Below are 21260 nucleotides of genomic sequence, written 5' to 3'. Positions count from 1 at the left end.
AGTTGTATTGAGTGTGTGTGCACAGTGCGGAATTAGACTGGGCCTTAATTTAAGGCAAGCTTTTTAATAATGAGCTGCCCCCTTAAAAAGAGGCATAGTTTATAGGGCTTTTAAAGATGTCCCTGACAACAAATGTCAAAATAACATTCTATTATCACACATGTTCTTTCCGGTAATAAATACAGTATCAGTTTTACTCTGTCAATAATATAGAATACAAACAGCAGTGGTTACGACTGTTACTGTACAGAATACAGGTGGAAGTATGTTTTTTGTGTTCTGTAGATTTAAGTAACTGGAAAAAGCTGATTAAAGGAGAAAATGCTTTTGTATACAGAGAATCAGGATAGTGAAAGCTTAGATATTACTGGTACATTAGTACTTTTGATCAAAATGTTAACACTGTACATGATGCTGGCTGCTTGTTCTATTGTACAACACTGTCTGTAGTCTGACTCAGCACTGTTCCCCCAGGTCTGGGGAAGAATGATGTGGCCTGTCCATTTTGACAACTGAAGCAAGCAAAGCTGGAGCTAGGTTGTCTTCCTCTTCTTTTTATCTCAGCTGATGAGGTTAACCACCCTTACCAGCAGAGAGTAGGGGGTGGCCGTGCATATGTAAAATATCAGTAGGGCTTGGGGGAAGGGATAGAAGAACATGTTGATACACTGGAAGGGTTGTCCTGGGACTAGAAATCTAAGATGCTGTGATAGTGGGAGAGGGGTAATGAACTTTCTCCTTGGCCTCCATAAGCTGAAGCCCCTTCCAGCTGATACTTTTTTCCATTCTCTCAAGCATCAGTGAGCTGAAATCAGTGTGGAGAGAGGGCTGCTGTTTGGGGAACCTCATGCACAGGTCCCTAGTCTGTCTCTGAAATTTAGTAGTATCATGATGCTTTCTTTTCCGGTGTTGGTATTGCAAAGTATCCAAATATTTCATGGTACAAGGAGCATTTCCAACATAGATGCTGAACTCTTTTGGAACTTAATCATACATAATTCAAACAAGATGGTGTCAGACGTAGCTATCAAACTGGTGAATAATTTAGTAATTATTATTTGTTAGCATAGGAACAGTATATACTGAATTCTGCCTAAAATCTAAGGTACTTGGATAACTAATTTCATCAGCTGCTGTGGAAAACATCGAATGTCTGTTAGATGCAGATGACATTGTTTTATAGATGTGAAATAAAACAAGGCTTTTTAAAAGGTCCAAGTGTTAAATGCTAATTAAGAAGAATACTGACAGTATGCTGATGTTCCTGTATTGATTGTGCCTGGTTTTGGTCAGAAATGTGTATTAATAATTTGGACAGCCCCTAAATACTTGTCAGATAGCTCCCAGGAAAAATTGCTGATCAGTCAGTGATAACTTTGAGGGTTTTTTATTACTGAACTTGATCACCATTGTGGCTTGGACAGATTTCCAGCACAACTGACTTCCAGAATTCTCTCCACAGGGCTTGATGCGTAAGCCTTGTCTTTTTCTCTTGGCGCTGATGTTCCCCATTTAGCTCTTGGGTTTCTTTCTTACCCAGCCCCCCCACTGGTGTTACACAGCAGACACACAGTTTAGAAAACTGAAGGTGTAAGCACTGAGAGCATAAGATTAAAATTTTGTTTAAGTGAATTCTGGGTGTTGCCAAAAACACCAGAGTTTTGCACCAAAGTCTTGGCAATAAGAGAGAAGATGCTACCTGGCAAGAAGAATGTTGAAACTCTGTCAAGTGCTGAGAGGTCTGCAAGCAGGATTATATGGAAGTACAATAGCAGGGAAGACTATAATAAACTTAAATGGTATTGTTCTTAGAAAGCTTGAAGCTGTTTTTATTCAGCTACTCAGAAATGGTTAAATCAGTTGAAATGCTTATTTTTTTTCTTATTCGTGGTTCTGATGGTCCAGCATGTTTCTGGTGAGGCAGGCTATTGATGTGCAGACCTGTATTAATAGAATGTGGGCTGCACAGGTAGAATCAGAGAATAGTGTTAAATTGCTGGCAGTGGTTTGGATTTAGTGTTTGACAAGTTCTTGTCAAGAGACAGCAAAACCAACTTCCAAATTGCAGTATTGTTATTAAAGAAAATTGCACATAAAATCATAGAATAGTTTGGGTTGGAAGGGACCTTTAAAGGTCATCTAGTCCAACTCCCCCTGCAATGAGCAGGGACACCTTCAACTAGATCAGGTTGCTCAGAGCCCCGTCCAACCTGACCTTGAATGTTTCCAGGGTTGGGGCATCTACCACCTCTCTGAGCAGCCTGTTCCAGTGTTTCACCACCCTCATTGTAAAATAAATTTCTTCCTTATATCTAGTCTGAATCTATCCTATTTTAGTTTAAAAACATTACCTCTTGTCCTATCACAACAGGCCCTGCTAAAAAGTCTGTCCCCATTGTTCTTATAAGCCCACTTTGACCAGTCTCATGGTGAGCATATGTAGCGTGTCTCATTTGGATTGAACTTCTTTGCTGCAGCTCTGTTATAGTCATAGACCATCTTAAACAACTTAAAACTATTAAAACATTTAAGTTGATCAAGGAAGCCTGGTTGCCATGCTTAACACTACTTTTCGGTTTGATGTGATACCTGTCCTTCTTTGAAGGTGATACTACATTTTATTCAGCCTTTGTATGAAAATGGTTTATGAAGTAATATGTCACTTCAGTACATTCAGAGGTAGTAGGGACAACAAGGTGTGAGGAAGGGAATTGGTTGCTGCAACTGCAGTTTCTCTTTGAGTAGTCAGCTGAGCCTTTTTTTGTTAGATGGCTTCTCAGAAGTGAGCATTAATGTCTGAGGGCCATAATGAGATGTTCTTCAGCCATAAAATGGCCGATCTGTGTATTAATTTCTGTCTTCAGTATGTGAAAAGCATAGCTGTTCTCTCAATACAAGACCTTTTTTTTTAAGTGGCAAATGCTTTGTCTAGGGAGGTGTAGTCCGTAAAAGCATCCCTTTACTAACCTGATGTTGCAAATAGTTAAACATAATTTACATGTAAATGGCATATGTGATTGAGTTGTGATACGTGAATTCCTTCTGTTTTATAAGTAATGTTAGTGAGCCATTCAGATCCCTGATGCTGTTTATATTTAGTAGTAGGAGGGGTTTTGTCTCTAAAAAAAGATGGCATGATACAAAAAAATAAGTTGGAATTTGTGAATGGAAGTTCCTTTAGAAGCAGCAAAGCACTGTAATACGGGATTAAAGTCTCCTCTTGCTCTTCGTTGTTGTATCCTTGTTACTAGTATTTTTTAGCTTTATAGTTACTTCCTAGATGCTGTGCCTATTTGACCTCTATGTAGATGCACTTGATACTTACCTGAAAGCACATAAAATGATGTCTGGCTTAATTGTATGGCAAAGTCTACGAGTGGATTATATCTCTGAGTTAGTGTTGAAAAAGGGCATAAACCAGGATGAGATGTTTGCCAGAGGAGGTAACATCCTTCCAGGAACATCTGGTAGCAGAAGTTCTGGATAACATTTTGGCCTTGCCAAAATCTCCCTTTGAGGTTTCAAGCCTGTAAATGTTCATGATCTGGCTTTAGTTTTAGCAGGAAATTATTGCCATAAAAGGGTGATGGGGAGCTCACATTAAGCACAACAGATAAGGCTGTTTAAAAGATCAAGTTAATATGCTGGGTTTTGTGGTTTTTGGTTTTTTTAATATACCAAAGATGTAATGCAGTGGGACAGACACAAATGAACACATTTTAGCTATTATTTGTCGTGATTAGTACAAAACTTGAGAATACATATGGAGACATCAGGTTTCTCAACTATGAAATTCCCATCTGTACTACAGAATGAGATGGTATTGTATGGCATCAACCTTTGGTCTCCTGTAAACAAGACACAGGTGGAGCACAGTGTGCTTATTCACATTTTTTGGACAGAGAGAAGTTTAAAACAGTCCATTCATGATGTTTGGATGCTTTAAAGCCCTGGGCTTGTCCATATAACTGAATCTGTAAGCCTTTCAGTATATCTATGTAAGTTGATGGTGAGAGTCAATTTGTCTTGCTGAGGAAAGTCTGTTTCTCTTACATTGGTATACGTTTAATCCAATGTATTGGTATAAATACATAACTTATTTACAAATGCACGTGTGTGTATTTGGAGGGAGCAGGGCTGGGAAGTCACCTTCTGACTAACCAGCAAGGCTCGTCCCATGAGCAGTGCAATTGTGTAAAGTTGTATTTCATACTGATTCATTATGTTTATGTAGTCAGTCCCTCTTTTGTCTAGTAACTAGCAGCTCGGCAAGAAATGCTGTGGTTTGTGTCTGGTTTTGAGCTAACCTGTTTATTGACAAGTATGCTGGTTGTCTATAAGCAAGCCAAACAACTGTGAATGTTGTACTTGTGCTTCTCAGTGGAGAGCATTAACTTCTCTCTCCCATCTGTCTGTTGGCCTTTGGAAAATGTGATCTTTTTTGTCCTCCAGAAATTTCAAAATTGTCTATAATTATCGAAGTTCAGTTCTTATTCTAGGCCTGAGACTGAACTCTCTAGGATAAAAATGTTGGAACAAGGATAATAGATACGATTTCCTCAAGTAGTGGATCTATTTTAAGTGGATACTTGACTCAAATAGCTACTGTTCTATGGTTAAGCATTGCTGTATATTTGGAGTTTCACTCAACATTGCAAGAGCTGTAAAATCGTAGATGAATGTTGACTATTCTGTTACTTTTTTTTTAGGCATACCTGAATAAATTTAGAAAGCATACTTAGAACATTGTTGGTATTTTCTTATGATTCTTTAAAAATAATACTAAGCATCTTATGTTAAGAAAGGAAAAATAGATGAATGGAAGAATTTGACCTTATCCTAGAGGAGACTCCGAGTTTTGCTGCAACCTGCGTTATTTCTGATAAAGCTCTGGAAACTAGTTCTCAAAGCTCTTTTGTTGCTGCTGTTTAGGTGTTAATTGCCATAGTATAACTGTGTGCCTCTGATGGGAACTCCCTGGCCATCCTGCCAGAAGTCAGCCAGGCAGAGCAACCTGTTCTAATATCAAGGTTAGCTCCCCTTTGTTTTGAGGGGTGATTTAGGTGACCTCCAAAGGTTTCTGCTGACCTAAATTACCCTATGATTTAGTCTCCACTTAATCATGGTTAACTGCAAGTGTCTTGAGTTTCAGGCAACAAAGGCTTAAAAACTGCCTGCAGTTAAGCCCTTTCCCACAGACTGGAGGAGGACTCTTGTTCTGGCACCTTAGCCAATTACCTGAAAGTGAACATAGGCATGCTTCTGTATTGCTTGTACCCTGGGAAGCTATGTGATGATGTATTATGACTGTGAAGGAGTTACTACACTCTGCATTAATTTAACAAAGGTTTTACCTCTGTCCTGGAAGATTGATGGAGTGGGAGTGATCTATGAGAGACAGTTAAAAGTACTCAAGCACATAACTGAAATGACATAGTTTCTCCTGAGAATACCTGTCCAAATTACAGCAGGGCGATACACCTTATTAACTGAAAATGGTGCCAAGTTATGCCTGGTTTGTTTTTTTTTTTTCTTCAAGTGAAGAAGACCTTACATCATTTTCACGCTTACTGATAAAAGCATGCCTTTAACAGGCTTAAGTAACTTTATTTTAAATTGACCATCTGTAGTGATCAGTAATCAATTTAAATTACTAAGACCTTAATGACTTGTTAACATCAAGTAATATCTTTCAAAAGAAAATAGGGGCCCAGGTTCACATGTTTTTGTTTTTCTTTTTTCCCCAGTGGAACCGCATTGTTTGCCAGTTTACCTAGTGATTAGGTAAATGGTACCCTAAATAAATCTAAAAGTAGCCCTTAGCTTTACTATTCCAGCCAGAAATTAGATTTATTTTTTTTTTTCAATGCCCAGGTAAATTCTCTCTCCCTGGATTTTCTTTTTTTTTTTTTGTTTGTTACAATAGGTCTAGCCTACTTCATGGTTTCTCTCTTTCTCGCAGAAGTCTATACCGGCAAGAAGGAAAGTCTTCTGTCTGAGACTTCTTATTCTGGGAGGTCCCTAGGCCAGGGAAATGGGATGTTGAAGGGAGTGTCTAGGCTGTTTAACACTAACTCTTCTCAAAAGTTCTGTTGAGTCAAGATTTCTAGCTTGGTTCTCTATTTTAAGAATTTCTGAATTGAAGTAGACATTCCTACTTGCCTTTCCTATTTCTGTTGAAAAGGAATTACTAACTTCTTGTAAAAAGGAGACCATGAGGTAGAGCGTTGGCTGCATGTAAATGAAGGTAGATACTGTTCTGAATGCTGAAAAAAGGCAATGTAGTATGAATAGTCATATTCAGCTAGAGCTTGTTAGTGATCTGATTACCATACCTTACTGAAAGAACTAGTGCATTTGTAATACTGTGTTAAGGTACTCTGTTTTTAAATGCATTTCAGTGATTGTATTCCACCTTTTTTCCAGAAATGCTATGAACAAAAACAGTACAAAAATGGACTCAAGTTCTGCAAGATGATCCTCTCTAACCCGAAATTTGCTGAACATGGAGGTAACTACAGACTGAAAACGTATTTTTCTTTTTTTCCTGTCATGAGCTTGAATGTAAAATCAGTCTATTCCATACTTTTGGGAAACAAAGGAGCCTCTTGCTGAGTATGATTCTGTCCTTATGACTGAAGAACTACTCTGGATTTTCAGTCTTTGTGCATTCAGACCAAGTTTTCACCCTAGCTCAGTCAAACACTTCTGTGTGGCGGCATGATGAAGATCAAAATATATGGTGGAAGCACACCTAAGTGAAGCTTCCAAGTAAGTTGCCTTTCTAGGTTTCTAGGTCAGAATGCTAGTGTGGGTTTTTCTTACATTCCTATTTAATAGCAAGCCCAGCCTTTTTTTGACTATTACATGAAGGTAGTCTGCTAATGAATTCGAAATCTTGCTTTTTTTTAAGTTCATACTTGTAAAATTTTCTGTACTGCATACCAAATTGCTACTCATAAGGAGCAAAGTTAAGCGTAATACTGTTGCTGCTAATACTTGAAGCTAAGGACAGAATCTGGAGATCCTGTTCTGATAAATATTATAGGAAACGGGATGGCAAAATGTTGCTTCTGTTTACATCTTTCAGAACTTAATCCTCAGTAAGATACTCTAGTCTTACTGTATTACAGGATTTCTGTTGCATGGTTCAGCCAATCTTTCCTTCTGATACAGTGAATTTTTCTTTGTTGTCTGCTGTTGAAGCAAGCTAACACTGAGTGTGCATGTACTGTGTCAGTAAAATTATTTTCCTATTTGACTCTGTCAAATCTTGGCAAAATAGCCGACTAATCCTTTTCATGCTTCCACCAGTGTCTGCTGTTTCTCTGTCTTCATTACTTCCCTAGAGATAAAAGTACAGTTCTCGTCTTGCCTCAAAGCTAGAGTGGCTTGTCCAGCTCTGACCTAATGCGTTTGTCTCTCCTAGCACTTGTGTTTTTTGTAACATCTCAGTATACATCTCGGTCTTTTCTGCTCTTGCTGCCTCTTAAACTTTTCCAGGACAACTTAGCTGACTTGGCAGTCCACATACTACTTGGGCTCTGAGCCACTAACGGCTTTGAAGCTTGGGAGCAAAGCCTGGAACAAACAGCTGAAGCAGAACTAAGCCAATGAAATGATCTGATGGGAAGCTGCACTGTTGTCACACTTAGCTTCAGAGACAAGGAATTTGAAAAATGTAGTGAGAAGGTGGCAAACAGATGGATTGCTGTGGCTGGACAGTTATCTCCCTGCTGTGGGAAGGTAGGAGTAGTTTGCCCTCCTTCCCACAGCAGGGATATTCTTTTTCAAGCTTCCCAATATTATTGGGAAGGTATCATTCTAGCTTTCTCTGTTCTTACAGTGTGCATGTAGGACAACTTAAAAACAAAACAAAAACCTTGGCTCTTGTTGGGTCATCATTCACTTTAGGTGTACTTTACAGAAAATGGTGTTAAAACGGGTCTATCAATGAAACTTCAAACTGCTGTTACAGCTGAACTTGAGATGATGGGCTCTTGCCATTAATACTAGGGAAAAGGTTGCAGCTGGAGGAAAAGCAGAGTACTGTGATGAAAATGTGACTAATCTTCTCGCAGGGGCCAAAACTAAGTGGTCTTTTATTTAGCAAAAAAACTGAAATACGAATCTGGAACAGCTTTCAGGCATAGTGTGTGCGTTACATGGAACTTCTTTCCCGCAGTGCTACTTGAAGAATGGGGGAGAGAGGGAGCAGTAGTCATATCGATGTATTATTTGGAATCTTGTGCCTCTCAATGTTGACTAAAATGCTGCTACTTTGAGAAGATCTCTTACCCTCAAAATACTGTAGCAGGAAATATGGTCGTCTTAACTAATGCTTTGTAAGCAACCTGATAATAGTGGAGCTGACTGTGACAGAGATCTGTTTCTTACAGTATGACACAACCTAATGAATTTTTTTCTTGTTCTGCCTACCTGGAACTTCAACACACATTGAGAAACTCTCTAAAATTGCTTTAGCTTATTGATAACTCCCTTAAAGCCAGTTAAATGTCTTTATTAATGAAGTTTGTGTTGTCTGTATTCATCACATCTGTATGATGCTCTGCAGTGGTCTTTTGAAGACCAATTTCAAGAAAGGAAATGCTTCCATATAACAGTCTTCAGCTGTGCTAGGCTACTACCCTGATCTAAATCTATCATTTAATGGGGAACTTTACTGTGTAACAACATCAAAGGATATCTGCACTGTGAAACTGGCATATGGGAAGTCAGAAACATAAGTGTATGATATTTTTTACAGAGACGCTCGCGATGAAAGGATTGACCTTGAACTGCTTAGGGAAGAAGGAAGAAGCATATGAATTTGTTCGTAAAGGACTTCGTAATGATGTAAAGAGTCATGTCTGTATCCTTTGTAATACAAAACCTGATCTTTTTGCTAAGAGTTCTCACTTCTGCAATTGCTACATTAGTACATGCTTTTCAAGTTCATAATGTGCTCTGTATAAAAAAAAGTCTAAGGTGTGTACAGTGAATATTAATTGGTAATCAAATACTTGAAATAAGGTTTTATTTTCCTCTCTACAATTTTTCAGAATATTTAAGAAAAATGCCTTTTGCATTTCTCTCTTAGGAAAAGACCATCTATGCTGTCTACTTTCTGCAGAGAATGGGTATGGCTTGTAAAATCTGGCCTATTCTAAAGTTTTCTTCTCTCTTAAAAAGGTGTAAGAAATCCAATCTAGAGGTGCTCTGTAAAATACCTGTTTTGCCACTGAATTTTAGATAATGCTTTAGGTCTACTGGCTTGACGACTACTACTGTGTTCTAAGCTTGTCTTCCAAAAGTTTATACCTATGAAATACTTAACAGCTACCCAAGAGCTTTGGGAGTAGCTGTCTTCTGTTTAAGCCACAGATAGGAGGCTGCTTCAGATTTGCACAGAATGCCTTACTTGTTCTGTATGCATTTGAGTTGCATGTTGTGGGACAAATTTCCCATGAAATATTTAAGTTTTTAACATAAAAAAAAAATCTTCCTTTAATATCACAGCAAACACTTTCTGATGGCCATTTAGTTAAGACAAAGGAATTGCTGTTTACACCATTCCTATATTAAATGTCCAGGGAGCTTGAGTTTGGGAAAAACCTCTAAGTTTATGGAGGTTATCACTAGAGGTATGCCGTGAAGCAATCAAAGATAATTAGTACCTTCTTGATCTTAAAAGCTGAACACCTAAGGAATACCAAAGCAACTTTAATCTATGTGTAAGAAGTCATGCACCTTAAATCAGGCAGCAGAAGAATCTGGGCAAGTTAGTGGAGAGTTTTGGGGGGATTCTGATTCCTAAACAAAATTCCAGAGTGGGATTTATCCGCATCACTAATTCTTGTCTGCACTTCATGCTGACTCTCTTAAAACTGTGTAGAAGACTTCCCTACAAATGCTGGAGGGATCTGTGTTTTTTTCAGATCTAATTTGGCAGATGGGGTGGTCAAAGGGATGCTCTTCCTGGACAAGTTGAAAAAAAAAAAATTTGATTTTTTTTTTGGTTATGAGTTTTAGTGGATTTTTATCACTGTTTTACTGACTCGTTAAACTTACCTTAAGAAGATGACAAGGATTTTTTTTCTGAATTCAGAAAAAGTGTAAACTCATCTGAATCCTATTAGGCACAAATGTTCCTGTTTGTTGTTTTTTTAGCTGCATCCATAGAACTAGTTCTGACAAAGCAAAAAGTTCCAACTTTTTGCATTCAAGTGTATTGTTACAGCTCTACCGAGAATCCCCTAGAGTAATTCTGCATAGACAGATTACTTCTCTAGTAAGCACAAGCTAGCTGATACTGAATTAATGCCAGACTATCCGTGAAGTTCTGATGAAAGCTTGAAGGCCTCAGTGCTACATAAGCAGAGCTTGGGAGGTTCTCTAAAATAATGTTTACATTTCCTGTTTTATGTGAGCTTAATGCCTGTCGATTGGTTTAAAGGGAGAGGCAGGGGATAGCTGCTGAAGTCACCTCCTTCCAGTAGCTGGTTTCGAGGAGGTGGAATACATCTATGCGTTCTTAACTTCTTGTGGTAACATTTGAAGGTGCTTTTGGTGTATTTTGTCATATGTGCTTTTTAGAAAGTATCTGGTAGAGGGTGTTTAAAATACAGCTGGTCACTTCAGTGTACTGACTTGTTTGAGGAGGAGTAGAAGGTTTTAATTCTTCTGAGGTTTCCCATATTGAGGACTGGGGGGAAAATGGCTGTTCTAAAATTTGTTTAGAAATCCAGAAAATTTCTGGTCAAACTACAAATGAATTCTGACCCATTTTTGGACATAACTTGAGTAGTTACCTGGTCAGAGATCTACACTTATTTCAAGAATAAATGTTTCAGATAGTGGCATGTTATACTCGGGACACTGTAGGAACACATGCAAGACTGCCCAGAGCTGTCTACTATAATAAATTGGTGGCACTGTGCTTTGATGGTTTGTATCAGCTGTTAAAATTCCTTATGCTTAGTCTTGACTGCTGTATACACTTATTTCTGAATGGGTTTATGCTTTTCTTTACTTGACTGCTTGGTGAAGAATATGATTTATGAAAGATTAAGCCAGGTTACCAGTTCAATCCAGGAATGGTGCTGATGCCTGATAAATTACTTAAAGCATCGTCTTAGTCTAAGCACACTGTTAAAGTGCACATAAATTCTTTTGGACTGAATTGTCTTGCTCTAGGCGAGACAGGTGTATGAAGATGCTACATTTAACTTTGATCCATGTCCTGAATACTTGAACTCGGATAGGCAAGGCAGGATTTGTAGAAGGAAGTAGCAGTATTGGACCAGCTGCTGTAACTGTATCCAAAATTGTTTTGTCCCCGTTTCCTGTTTAGTCTTAAATCATCACGGCAGCAATAGCAGCTTTCCTAGCAGTCTCAAAGATTCATATGGAGTTTGTGTACGTCAGCTGGCTGAAATTAATTTGGTGTTCCCGTAGAAATGCAAAACAGTGTCTCTTGCTTGTATATTAGAAGTTTCCTTCAGAGTTAATTCTCAGAAGTCTTTTCCTTTGGCTGGAGTCTTTTATCTTTTACTCTTGATAATTGCAAACCTGCTTTATATCTTCATATCTAGAACTTAATTTAGGGCATGAGTCTTTCTAAGAAAGAGGGAACTTAAAGTTCTGTTTCTTTGATTAATTTGACCACATTAAATTTTTTATGTGGTTTCTCAGCTTTGAGATATAAAGTTTAGAAATGATTGTATCTTTGGAGGGAAAAGTTGGCTTTTGTTTCATTTCAATAGCATAAGAACTCTTAAGTATTTTGGTTATTAGCACTGTGAGTTATTTGTGTCATCTTACTTGAAAGTGAGTGAAGGATGCACATGCCTCTCCCCAAGATTTGCTGTGTTTTACTGCTTCAGAGGCACATGGGAGAGCTTCTTCAGAGAACTTTTGAGCCACTGCTAATTTGAAAATTCAAGTAAGTTCAGATTTAGTGCTGTGGAAGATGTTGCCTCGGTGAGCTACTAGTAACCTCGAGTAGCAAAAGGTAGATCATGTCAAGTAATCTTTCTTTTAATACGACTTTTGGAGACTGATGTAAACACGTGTGGTGTAATGCATTGCTATGACATGTTGGTTTCATGCTTTGAATTCAGAGTCTTTCCAGGATAAAAAAAGATGCTTGTGAGAAAAGTCTATTGAAATGACACACTGCTGATGGAAATCTGAGATGCTGAGAATGTGACAAAGACTTTTGACGCACAGAAATGCTAAGATTTCCTTTTGTCAATGAATAAAGTGTAGCTCTGTGTTTATCCCTTACTGTAAAATCTGGAGGCTAATTGAGGTTAGATAGGCAAGTGAGGAAAAGTAAAACTTCTACACCAATTGTATTGGCACTTCTAGGAGTAAGAATTCCTACTGTAATTACAGTAGTATGTTTTAAACAGTACATATCTAGGAATAAGTCTTCTGGGTCTTGTGGAGTTTGGATCATTTAGTTTGCGTAACAATGTTTTTGGGGGGATTATGAATGTGACTTAAGATTTTTAAAGGAGACTTTATTGCTTATTTAGAAGCATTTAGTATTTAAAAATGTGTCAGTAAAGTCTGGCTGCAGTCATAAAACTTAATTTGTAAGGGTGCTGATCTTCAAGGAAGATGTCAAGTTGTTTGATCTGTAACAAATGCATTGCAGTTACTTTGTGAAAATTGTGAATGTGTCTTCCTTAACGTGCATTAGGTTGGCACGTCTATGGTCTTTTGCAACGTTCTGATAAGAAATATGATGAAGCCATCAAGTGTTACCGGAATGCACTCAAACTAGATAAGGATAATCTACAGATCTTGAGAGATCTCTCTTTGTTGCAGATTCAGATGAGAGATTTAGAAGGATATAGAGTAAGTATTCTCTTTGAATTCCTGTTTACTGCTATTAGCATTCTCTTGTCTTTGCAATTCTTAAGTCTTTTATTGGAATCAATTCTGTTGCTGCTTGTTTTTACTGTTTCAAAAGTGTTTTAAGCTCTTGTTCAGGAAAGCATGAAAACGTATTGCAGCAGAGCTCCATATAATGTTGAGAACAGAACTAGAAGTACTGTTATTCTGTGCAATTTGACTTGTGGATCACCTTGTAAAACCTTAGTTCTCAACTCCTTTTTCTCTAAAATAATGAAAATAAAAAGGATAAGACTTAAAAGCTTATCAAGTAGGAGTACTTACTGTACTATTGTGAAGTACTGCAAACAGTGGTTTGGGTGTGTATACTGAAGGTGGTTTTTTTGTGAGAAATACACTATCATGTTTGTTTTGAGTATGTGGGAAACTTGCCTCACGATGACTGATTTCTTGAATGCCAGTACTGATTTTATCATAAATAGAACCTTAAAATTTGTCTAAAAACAGAGTTAGTGGTTTCAAAATGTCTGAACTGATTTGGCTGTGGAAGGGAGAAGTCCTGTTCCTATTCCATCCTCTTATTTCATGTGAAGTAGAGGACTGGATTGTGGACTTTGGCATTAGTTGGTCACCTTCACTGGATATGTTGAATTTGCTAATGCAAGAAAAGGCAATAACTGATTTAGGGATAAGATTTGACTCGTAAAGGGGATCTGAAGTGCTGCAGCAGTATGAGGACTTTGTGACTGGGCATGAGGACAGTGGGACTGCTCTTTCAGTAGCAGTGAGCTCACGCTTTGTAATGCAAACCTCTCTGAGATTTCAAAGCTCTGTCTTTGGAAATAATTTAGGCCCTTAACAGGTACTCTTGAAAATGACAGCTTTTGTGTCCCAACAAATAGATTTTATGCTTTGTGGCATGACTCCTATATTTAGAATGTAGCCCCCAGATTTGAGACGAACATGCTGCTTTTCCCCATGCTGTTAGAATTTTTAAAATTGCCTAGGGCTTTTAAAAGATCTTTTAAAATATTAGCTGGACTGGTGTTAAATCATAATAAAGGTGTAGTAACTCCTTTTTAACATCTCTGTTATCTTTAAATTGCTTTTCTTTTACTGAAGGAGACAAGATACCAGCTACTTCAGCTGCGCCCCACACAACGGGCTTCCTGGATCGGATATGCCATTGCATACCACTTACTAAAAGATTATGATATGGCCTTAAAACTACTTGAAGAGTTTAGGAAAACCCAACAGGTAAGACTTCCTATTCTGGAAGGAGAACACTTTCTGTATAAGAGACAGAATCTGAGGAATTAGTTCTTTGTAATTAAGAAGAACTAATTAGGAATCGGTTAAGAGGAAGAAATTTGTTATTTGTGGAGCGCTCTGCTTTGAGCAGAAAGGTTTCTAGGAGCTTAGCAGCTGATGCAAATTATACAGGAATACTTTTTCTCCTCACAATAAGCTGTTAGGGTTGAGGATGTAAGGGTAGACTGATGTGGAGTAACTGAGTAACTTAATGTTTGTGATACTTGTAGCTAAAGAAAACCTGTGATGATCCTGTCCCTTTACAGTAGGCAAAACTTCAGAAAATACTGTTTAGTGTTGGATGTGCTCATTTGCTTTTTCTCCTGCATAGCCTGGATGCCTTTACATCTCTACAAAGAATGTGAAAAGAAACTTTTTCATTGCTTTGGATGCATCTATATATTATGCACTTAAAATCAGTGCTTGGTGTCAAAGCAACATGAAAGCATAGCTGAAAATTCTTTGTTTGAGAAGATCTGGCGTTACTGAAACTTGTTGAAGTAAATCAAATGTTATGATGCTAAAATCACTGAGTATAACCTTTTTTTTGAGAGAGACCATTCCCTTGTTCTGTTATTGGTGATGCAGAACTATAAAGTCTGAATTAACAGAACAGAGTGGATGTGTTGATTATTCTGTAACATGGAAAGAAAAACCATGTTTATAGATGCATTCAGCATGGGAGGCGTGCTGGAAGTATCATGCAGGTACTAAGATATTACCTGACCTATGGATTGTGATTTTTTTTTTTTGAACAAAAATCTCGCATCCTTTCTGAGAACTGCATTTGAGATCTTATCCAGCCAGAATGGGACTAGCTGTAAGAAAGGAAATTAATAATTGCTAGGAGGGACCAGTGTTTGTGTCTTGATCATGTATTGTGGTCAAAGGATGTTGCAAGCCAGGTATATATAGCTTGATATTTCAAAAGAGCTGTAACTTCAGTGTTGAATAAAAACTGAAAACAATAAGTTTGAATGAAAATTGGGTCATCTTTTATGAGCGTTTGACAGCCAAAAAGTCATGGTTCTTGACTGAGTTGGCAGAGCCCAGTCTGTGTTCAGTGTCGAAATGACTGTTCGAATTAGAAAGAATATATAATAGATGGAAACACTGCAAATGAAGTGTAAGAAATTGAGGCTCTTTCAAGGACTAAGAGGGCTTAACAGTAGTATTGGTCCCTTGGAGAGAATGGATGTGATGCTGTTAATATCTTTTCTGAAAGGTTTTGTGTAAATACGCTTGTTTGAGGGCAGTCATGATGATAAACTCTTCAGTCTAGTGACTAAGCCAGATTTAAATACCATCTGCCATAGGTAAACATGCACAGCAGACTCAACTGATTTAGTAAGTTATCAGAGTCTTAAATCTTGCCCTAAAACAAAGAAATCCTGAGAAAATCTCAAGCTCTGATGCTTCTTTTTTTTTGTAAAACTGGAAATATTTGGGAAATTTCCATAAATAGGAGAATGGTTCATACTTGAACAATGAGCTGTTTAACTGCTGATTAGCATAGTATCAGTCACAGGCAAATGGTGGAAAAGCTAGTTAAGCATTAAAGGACAAATATGCTACAAATGTTGGACAACACGAGTTTATGGAAAGTTAGTAGTGTCAAGCCTTTCTTCTTTCTCAAGATTAGTAGAGACAGTTAAGTGGTGTATTGTGTTTTCTCCCCCAAAACACTAAAAATAAGGATCACCGCATTAGTTTCATTTCTCTTGCAAATAGAGTCTTGTGCTTTGCTGTGCTAGCAACCTGGGGAGTGCAGGCCCATGTAGAGCCCCTAACACTGGAAGAGAGAATCAATGTATCGGGTCCAGAACAGTCAGGAGAGCCCAAGCAAGCTCCCAGTTCAATTTTGCCACACTTTGGCTCTTCCACAATAGTCCCCAAATGTACTATTTGTGTGGTCTCTGGATATTTAACAGTCCTGCACTTGAAACAGTTGAGTTCAGGATACTCCACTGATCTTTGAGGAGGTACACTTCTTGCTTTACTTTCCAAATCTCCCCTCTTGCCCTGTACTTTGTATGCACTCCAACTCAATAGATGAACTTTTTTGACTGACTTGATAGGATATTGCATGTAACTGATAAAAGGGTGATGTTCAAGGTTTAAAAGGAGGGTTGAAAGACCGAAGGGTTTCCAAATCCCTAGTGAATGGGAATCTTCAACAAACTGATGGTTTCAAGGAGTTTTATGGCAATCTGTACTAGGCCTGATACTGTTCACTAGTATTGTTAATGAATAAAGAAGTAAATGGAACATGTTATGTAAAATGCTGCTGTCAATAATTGGTAAATAATGGTGATATAGGGTGATCATATTAATTTACTTGGATTACTGAGGCAGCTCTGTCCATTCAGATATGAATTAACAGCCAAAACCAAGCAGTAAAACTAAGAAAAAGATCAAGGAACTGTCACTTTAGTGATTGTAGGTGAGTATCTGAAGATGCAGTATTACAAAATAACGGAGCTAATCTAGCTACAAGCTGTTGCCAAAACCAGCAGTCTGACTTTTTCCTGTGTGCTCCCACTGCTTCCTTGTGCAGCACTGGTTGACTCGTGGAGGGCTGGTTCAGGAAGCCCAAGTGACAGAAAAATAATCACTCTTTTGAAGGATTGATTGGCTGAACTGAACAACTGAGGTGAGAGGGGAAAGAGGAAGGGGAATAATAGAGGGAAGTGAACTGCCTTTGTTGATCCAGGCTGCAGATAGATTGACTTAGCTCGTTGTAAAATTGTCTCTCAGGGTAAACTTATGGATGAAAAAGCAAAAAACACACTTATTTCTAAGCAGCAGGGATTTTCTCTATAGAGCACTGATTACTGTGAGAGATCAAGACTTCCTGATGACCCTGTTTTTAAAAAGCTAGAAAATGAACAATATGGAAAGATAAGAGGACTGGAGAAAATGCTGTCTAGTGAAGGGCAGAGATTCTCTTTGTTTACTGTAAGCAGAAAAAACCTAGGTGATTCTAGCACAGTTTAGATACTGCTTTTGGGAGGAATGACAGCTAGGAGGATTGCTTAGTGGGGAAAAATAAAGGAACAAGTGGCAGGAAGTTGAGCAACAAATTCAAATGATAAATCACTTTTTATCACTGACAGTTTTATTCTAATGGCTAAGTTATTACTGGAAATGGTGAATTCTCTGTCTCTTAGTGTATCCAGATCAACGTTGCCTGTCATCTGAAAGCTGTAAATTAGCCAGATGGACAATATTTCAGTCAGAAACAGGTTATGAAGTTGAATACAGACATCGCTGCAGGAAATATAACAGCCTGTGCTGTCCAAATTAAATCAAATGATTTAAGAGTCACTTCAGAATTTAAATTTTGGGAAACAAAGGTGTAAAACAACTATGCAATTTGTTTTACTGTTGTATGTCCCATTTTTCCTTTCTTCTTTTCCAGAACAAAATTTTTATTCTTAATTTTTATTTTATTCCTAATTTCTGCATCAGGCCCACAATTACAGATATGGACAGAAAACCTCTGGAGTTTTGGGGGTCTGCTCTTAGGTATGTTTTGGCTGCCTCTTGTCACATTCTTTCAGTGACAGTTTTGTTAGGGCATCTACGGTTGTACAGTTGATTCTTTTTTTTTTTGGTCCAGGAGAGGAAGAAATTTATTCTAAAACAGCAGAATTGAGTTCAAGAGAAAGTTGGACATCCTGTGCAAGAATCATAACTCTTCTGGGGGGGAGGGAGGAGTAAAGATGTACTGTGCAGCAATAACAATGGTGTGGAAAACTTTTTATAGAATAACTTATTCTTTATAGGACAATCTGATTATTCAGATTAAGTACTGGGGTTATAAGCTGCTTGCCTTCTGATGAATTGCACATTTAAATCATTATTAACTTGATGAGATTTCAAAAAACGAACTTTTCTTAAAAGTACTTTTAAAAATGGCTTTTTAAATGGAGCGACAGTAAGCGCAGTATCTTTCTGGTGGATTTGCCCTATGTTTAAGCAGCAGTTCATTTGATTTTTTGACATTTCATAATTTCTTTTGTTAGTCCAGCCAAGTCAGAAAAGCCATGAGAAGGTTTGATATCTGTTTCTTCTCTTAAATATTTTTTTAAGGTTTTTGGGGGTAATCTATGTTTTGAAGGCCTAAAACTAATTCATGGTGTGCCAAAAAGCTGTGCTACTTGTGGAATTTAGATATATGTGTTGTCTTGGAGGGGAAGATATTTTTATGGAGGAAGTGAAGGAGAAAGAAATAAATTGGTGCTCTGCAGTTTATTGCAGTAAGGAGAAGCAGGAAGACATGCTTTAATGCTTAACCCCTGTTGCATGTGTCAGTTCTGTGAAGTAGTTAAAAATGCCTTCCAGGTAACAACGTTTTTATTAGTGACTTCCAATGTTTAGTATGGATAAAAGTTGAGCAAAGGTGGAAACAGAAATGGAGCTACAGATAGAGGAAATAGACTATAAAAAATGGGTAGGATTTCATGCTACCTGCTGACTCTAGGATGTGCAAGGTCTAGTCTTGTTCCATTAGCCATCATTTGCTATAGTATGTTAGCAGCTACTAAAAAAAACTTGAATGCTGTTACTTTCAGCCCCCAAATTGATACTTATTGTTGGATATACACTTCTTTACAGTGTTTTATTTAGCGATGCTGTCTTTCAGAACATTTTTATCTAAAAGGAAATCTTCTTCTAATAATTCACAGTACTATAAAAACTGCCTCTAAAAAGTGAAAGAGCATGTAAACAGAAATGTTAAATCTCATACAATTGATCTGTGCCTAGGGAAGGGCTGGAAGTAGTGATTTAGGACAAGATTCTTTTAATAGAAATGTTAATTTCAGTCAGTTTAATGTTTTGGGGTTTTTTGTTGTTTATTAAATTACTTGGGTCTTTAAAGAAGACAGAGGAAAAACTTTACTCAGGGAACAGAATAGTAAACCGTTTGGTGACCAGTGTGACTTCAAAGTGTTGCTTGTTCAGGAAGAGACAAAAGTATGTAGTGTCATGGGAAAGAAAATCATTAACATTTATCAAGCTCAGCTGCTGATCTATTTTTGTTATTAAAAAAATCATGTTAGACTGTCTCTCCTACAATTTCTATTGAGGCAGTATATTTCACATAGTAAACTTGTATAGATCTGCTGGGTATTGTCTGCAGACTTCTGCATTTGGTCTCTGAAGTTCCTGCAGTTTTATCATAATTGAAGTAGCTTCTGTGTGTATTGGTGAAGAGCATTTAGTATGAGATAATTATTATACTTCTGGCAAGACTTTTCATTGCCTAAATACACTTTAGGGAGTTACCCCTAGAAAGTAATACTGTTGAATGTCGTCCTGTTTCAGTGTTTGATGTATCACTGGAAGGTGGATGACCTGCTAGTTTTACTATAGCCTGTAGACAAAGTCCTAGGTATGCAACTGGCAGCAGACCTCAAAATAATTATCTGTTGCTTGAAAACACTCTTTGCATGCTTGTGCACTGTACTTTCCGGGGAACTGAACTGTAGTACAGAGAACACTTGGTTAGAGAGAAATAGTGCAAGTTTCCTGGCTGAAAATTTCTAGATGTCAAACTATGGCCAGTATTTGGGTGGTTCATTGCTCTTGGAAATAGTTCGAGTTTTTGGTATGCTGAGTATTGTGATATCCCAGCAATCTGCTACAGAATTTAGGTCAAAATTGTTGTGGAGTACATGAGTTCTTCAGAAGGAGAAGATTACCAAGATCTTTGCGAATTTTATTGAATTGTATGAGAGAAGGCAAGGATTCTGTTTTTAATTAGCTTACCACAGTGATAGAGAAAAGAGAAATACAGGAATTATTTTAAACTGTTCTCTGACAAGAGATATCCTGAATGAATCTAATTCAATTGTGAATAATGGGAGGTTTACATTTTGAATGTTTGAATGGGTATATAAGTTGACCTGATATATTCTGTAGCCTGACTCTTGTGTTCTGTAATATTGCATACAGTTGAGGTACAGGTAAATGTTAACTAACCTATTGCTTTTTTCCCCCCCCAGATTCCTCCTAACAAAATAGATTATGAATATAGTGAACTGATTTTATATCAAAATCAAGTGATGAGAGAGGCAGATCTATTTCAGGAATCTTTAGAACATATAGAGACATATGAAAAGCAAATATGTGATAAATTAATAGTAGAAGAAATCAAAGGTAAGTCATTCTTCTTCCCTCAGCCAATTTTGTTCTAAACTTTTGCTACTGGCTTTTAGATACGATAAAGCAGTAAAAGAAAAAAAATGTCATGTTTTTAACTGATTTGAAACAATTACTCTAGGGAAATTGGTAACATCAGATTTATAATTTTGTGCTGAAGTAACTTGTCCTGCCAAAGTGGAGAGTGGATGTAGGTAGTTTAACTTCGGTTGACACAAGAACAGAGGAGATGTCAGAGATTACTATACTTGCTCATACTAGAGCAGCTTTCTGTAAATCAGAGCTAGTATAACCCAGTTTTAATCTCATGGAGAATACTGTTTGTAGTACAAACACTGATTTTTTTTTTTTTGACTCAAGTATCAAGTTCTTGTTTCCTTCTTAAGCTTTCTAATGCACTTACTTGTATTGCCCTATTTAAGTGAACACTGAAGCTGACTTTTTTTGGTTAAAAATAACCCGCAGTTGTTTTCTGGATTCAAAGTACTAATGCAGAGTTCTGAATATGGCCAATTATATAGTGTAATAGCACGTATTCTTCACCTGCTCCTTGGTTGCACAGTTGTGGTGGGTTGACCCTGGCCAGCAGGTGAGGCCCACACAGCTGCTCACTCACTTCTCTCAACCTCCCTTGTCAGTACAGGAGAGAATAGGAAAAGCAAAAGCAAGAAAACTCATGTGTTGAGTTAAAGGTAGCTTAAGTGAAGGAAAGAGGAGGGGGGTGGGGGGGGGAGGACCCAGATGCCAAGTGTTGCAGAGGCAATCACTCGCCATGTCCCACAAGCAGGCTGATGTTCAGTCTGCAGGCAACGGACATGTACCCAAACACTCCTTCCCCTTCATTTTTATTACTAAGCATGACACTGTTTAGCACGAAATATTCCTTTGGCCAGTTGGGGTCAACTGTCCAGGTTGTG

The 21260-nt window shown here is 37.7% G+C and overlaps 1 protein-coding gene across 3 annotated transcripts in view; it reads left to right on the top strand.

The window, feature by feature from the left end:
* NAA16 (N(alpha)-acetyltransferase 16, NatA auxiliary subunit) overlaps positions 1–21260 on the top strand; it is a 71645-nt gene that overhangs the window by 6315 nt on the left and 44070 nt on the right. For all 3 annotated transcript variants that reach the window (XM_010576537.1, XM_010576544.1, XM_010576551.1), the window contains exons 2-6: positions 6427–6511; positions 8768–8872; positions 12710–12867; positions 13987–14121; positions 20187–20340. In XM_010576537.1, coding sequence (XP_010574839.1) covers positions 6427–6511; positions 8768–8872; positions 12710–12867; positions 13987–14121; positions 20187–20340 — 637 coding nt within the window. The remainder of the gene's footprint in view (positions 1–6426; positions 6512–8767; positions 8873–12709; positions 12868–13986; positions 14122–20186; positions 20341–21260) is intronic.

The sequence above is a fragment of the Haliaeetus leucocephalus genome, unplaced genomic scaffold, assembly GCF_000737465.1.
Source record: "Haliaeetus leucocephalus isolate CR32 unplaced genomic scaffold, Haliaeetus_leucocephalus-4.0 Scaffold32, whole genome shotgun sequence".
Classification (NCBI taxonomy): Eukaryota; Metazoa; Chordata; class Aves; order Accipitriformes; family Accipitridae; genus Haliaeetus; species Haliaeetus leucocephalus.
The sequence above is the reverse complement of the archived record's forward strand: the minus strand, read 5'-3'. Positions and strand labels throughout refer to the sequence as shown.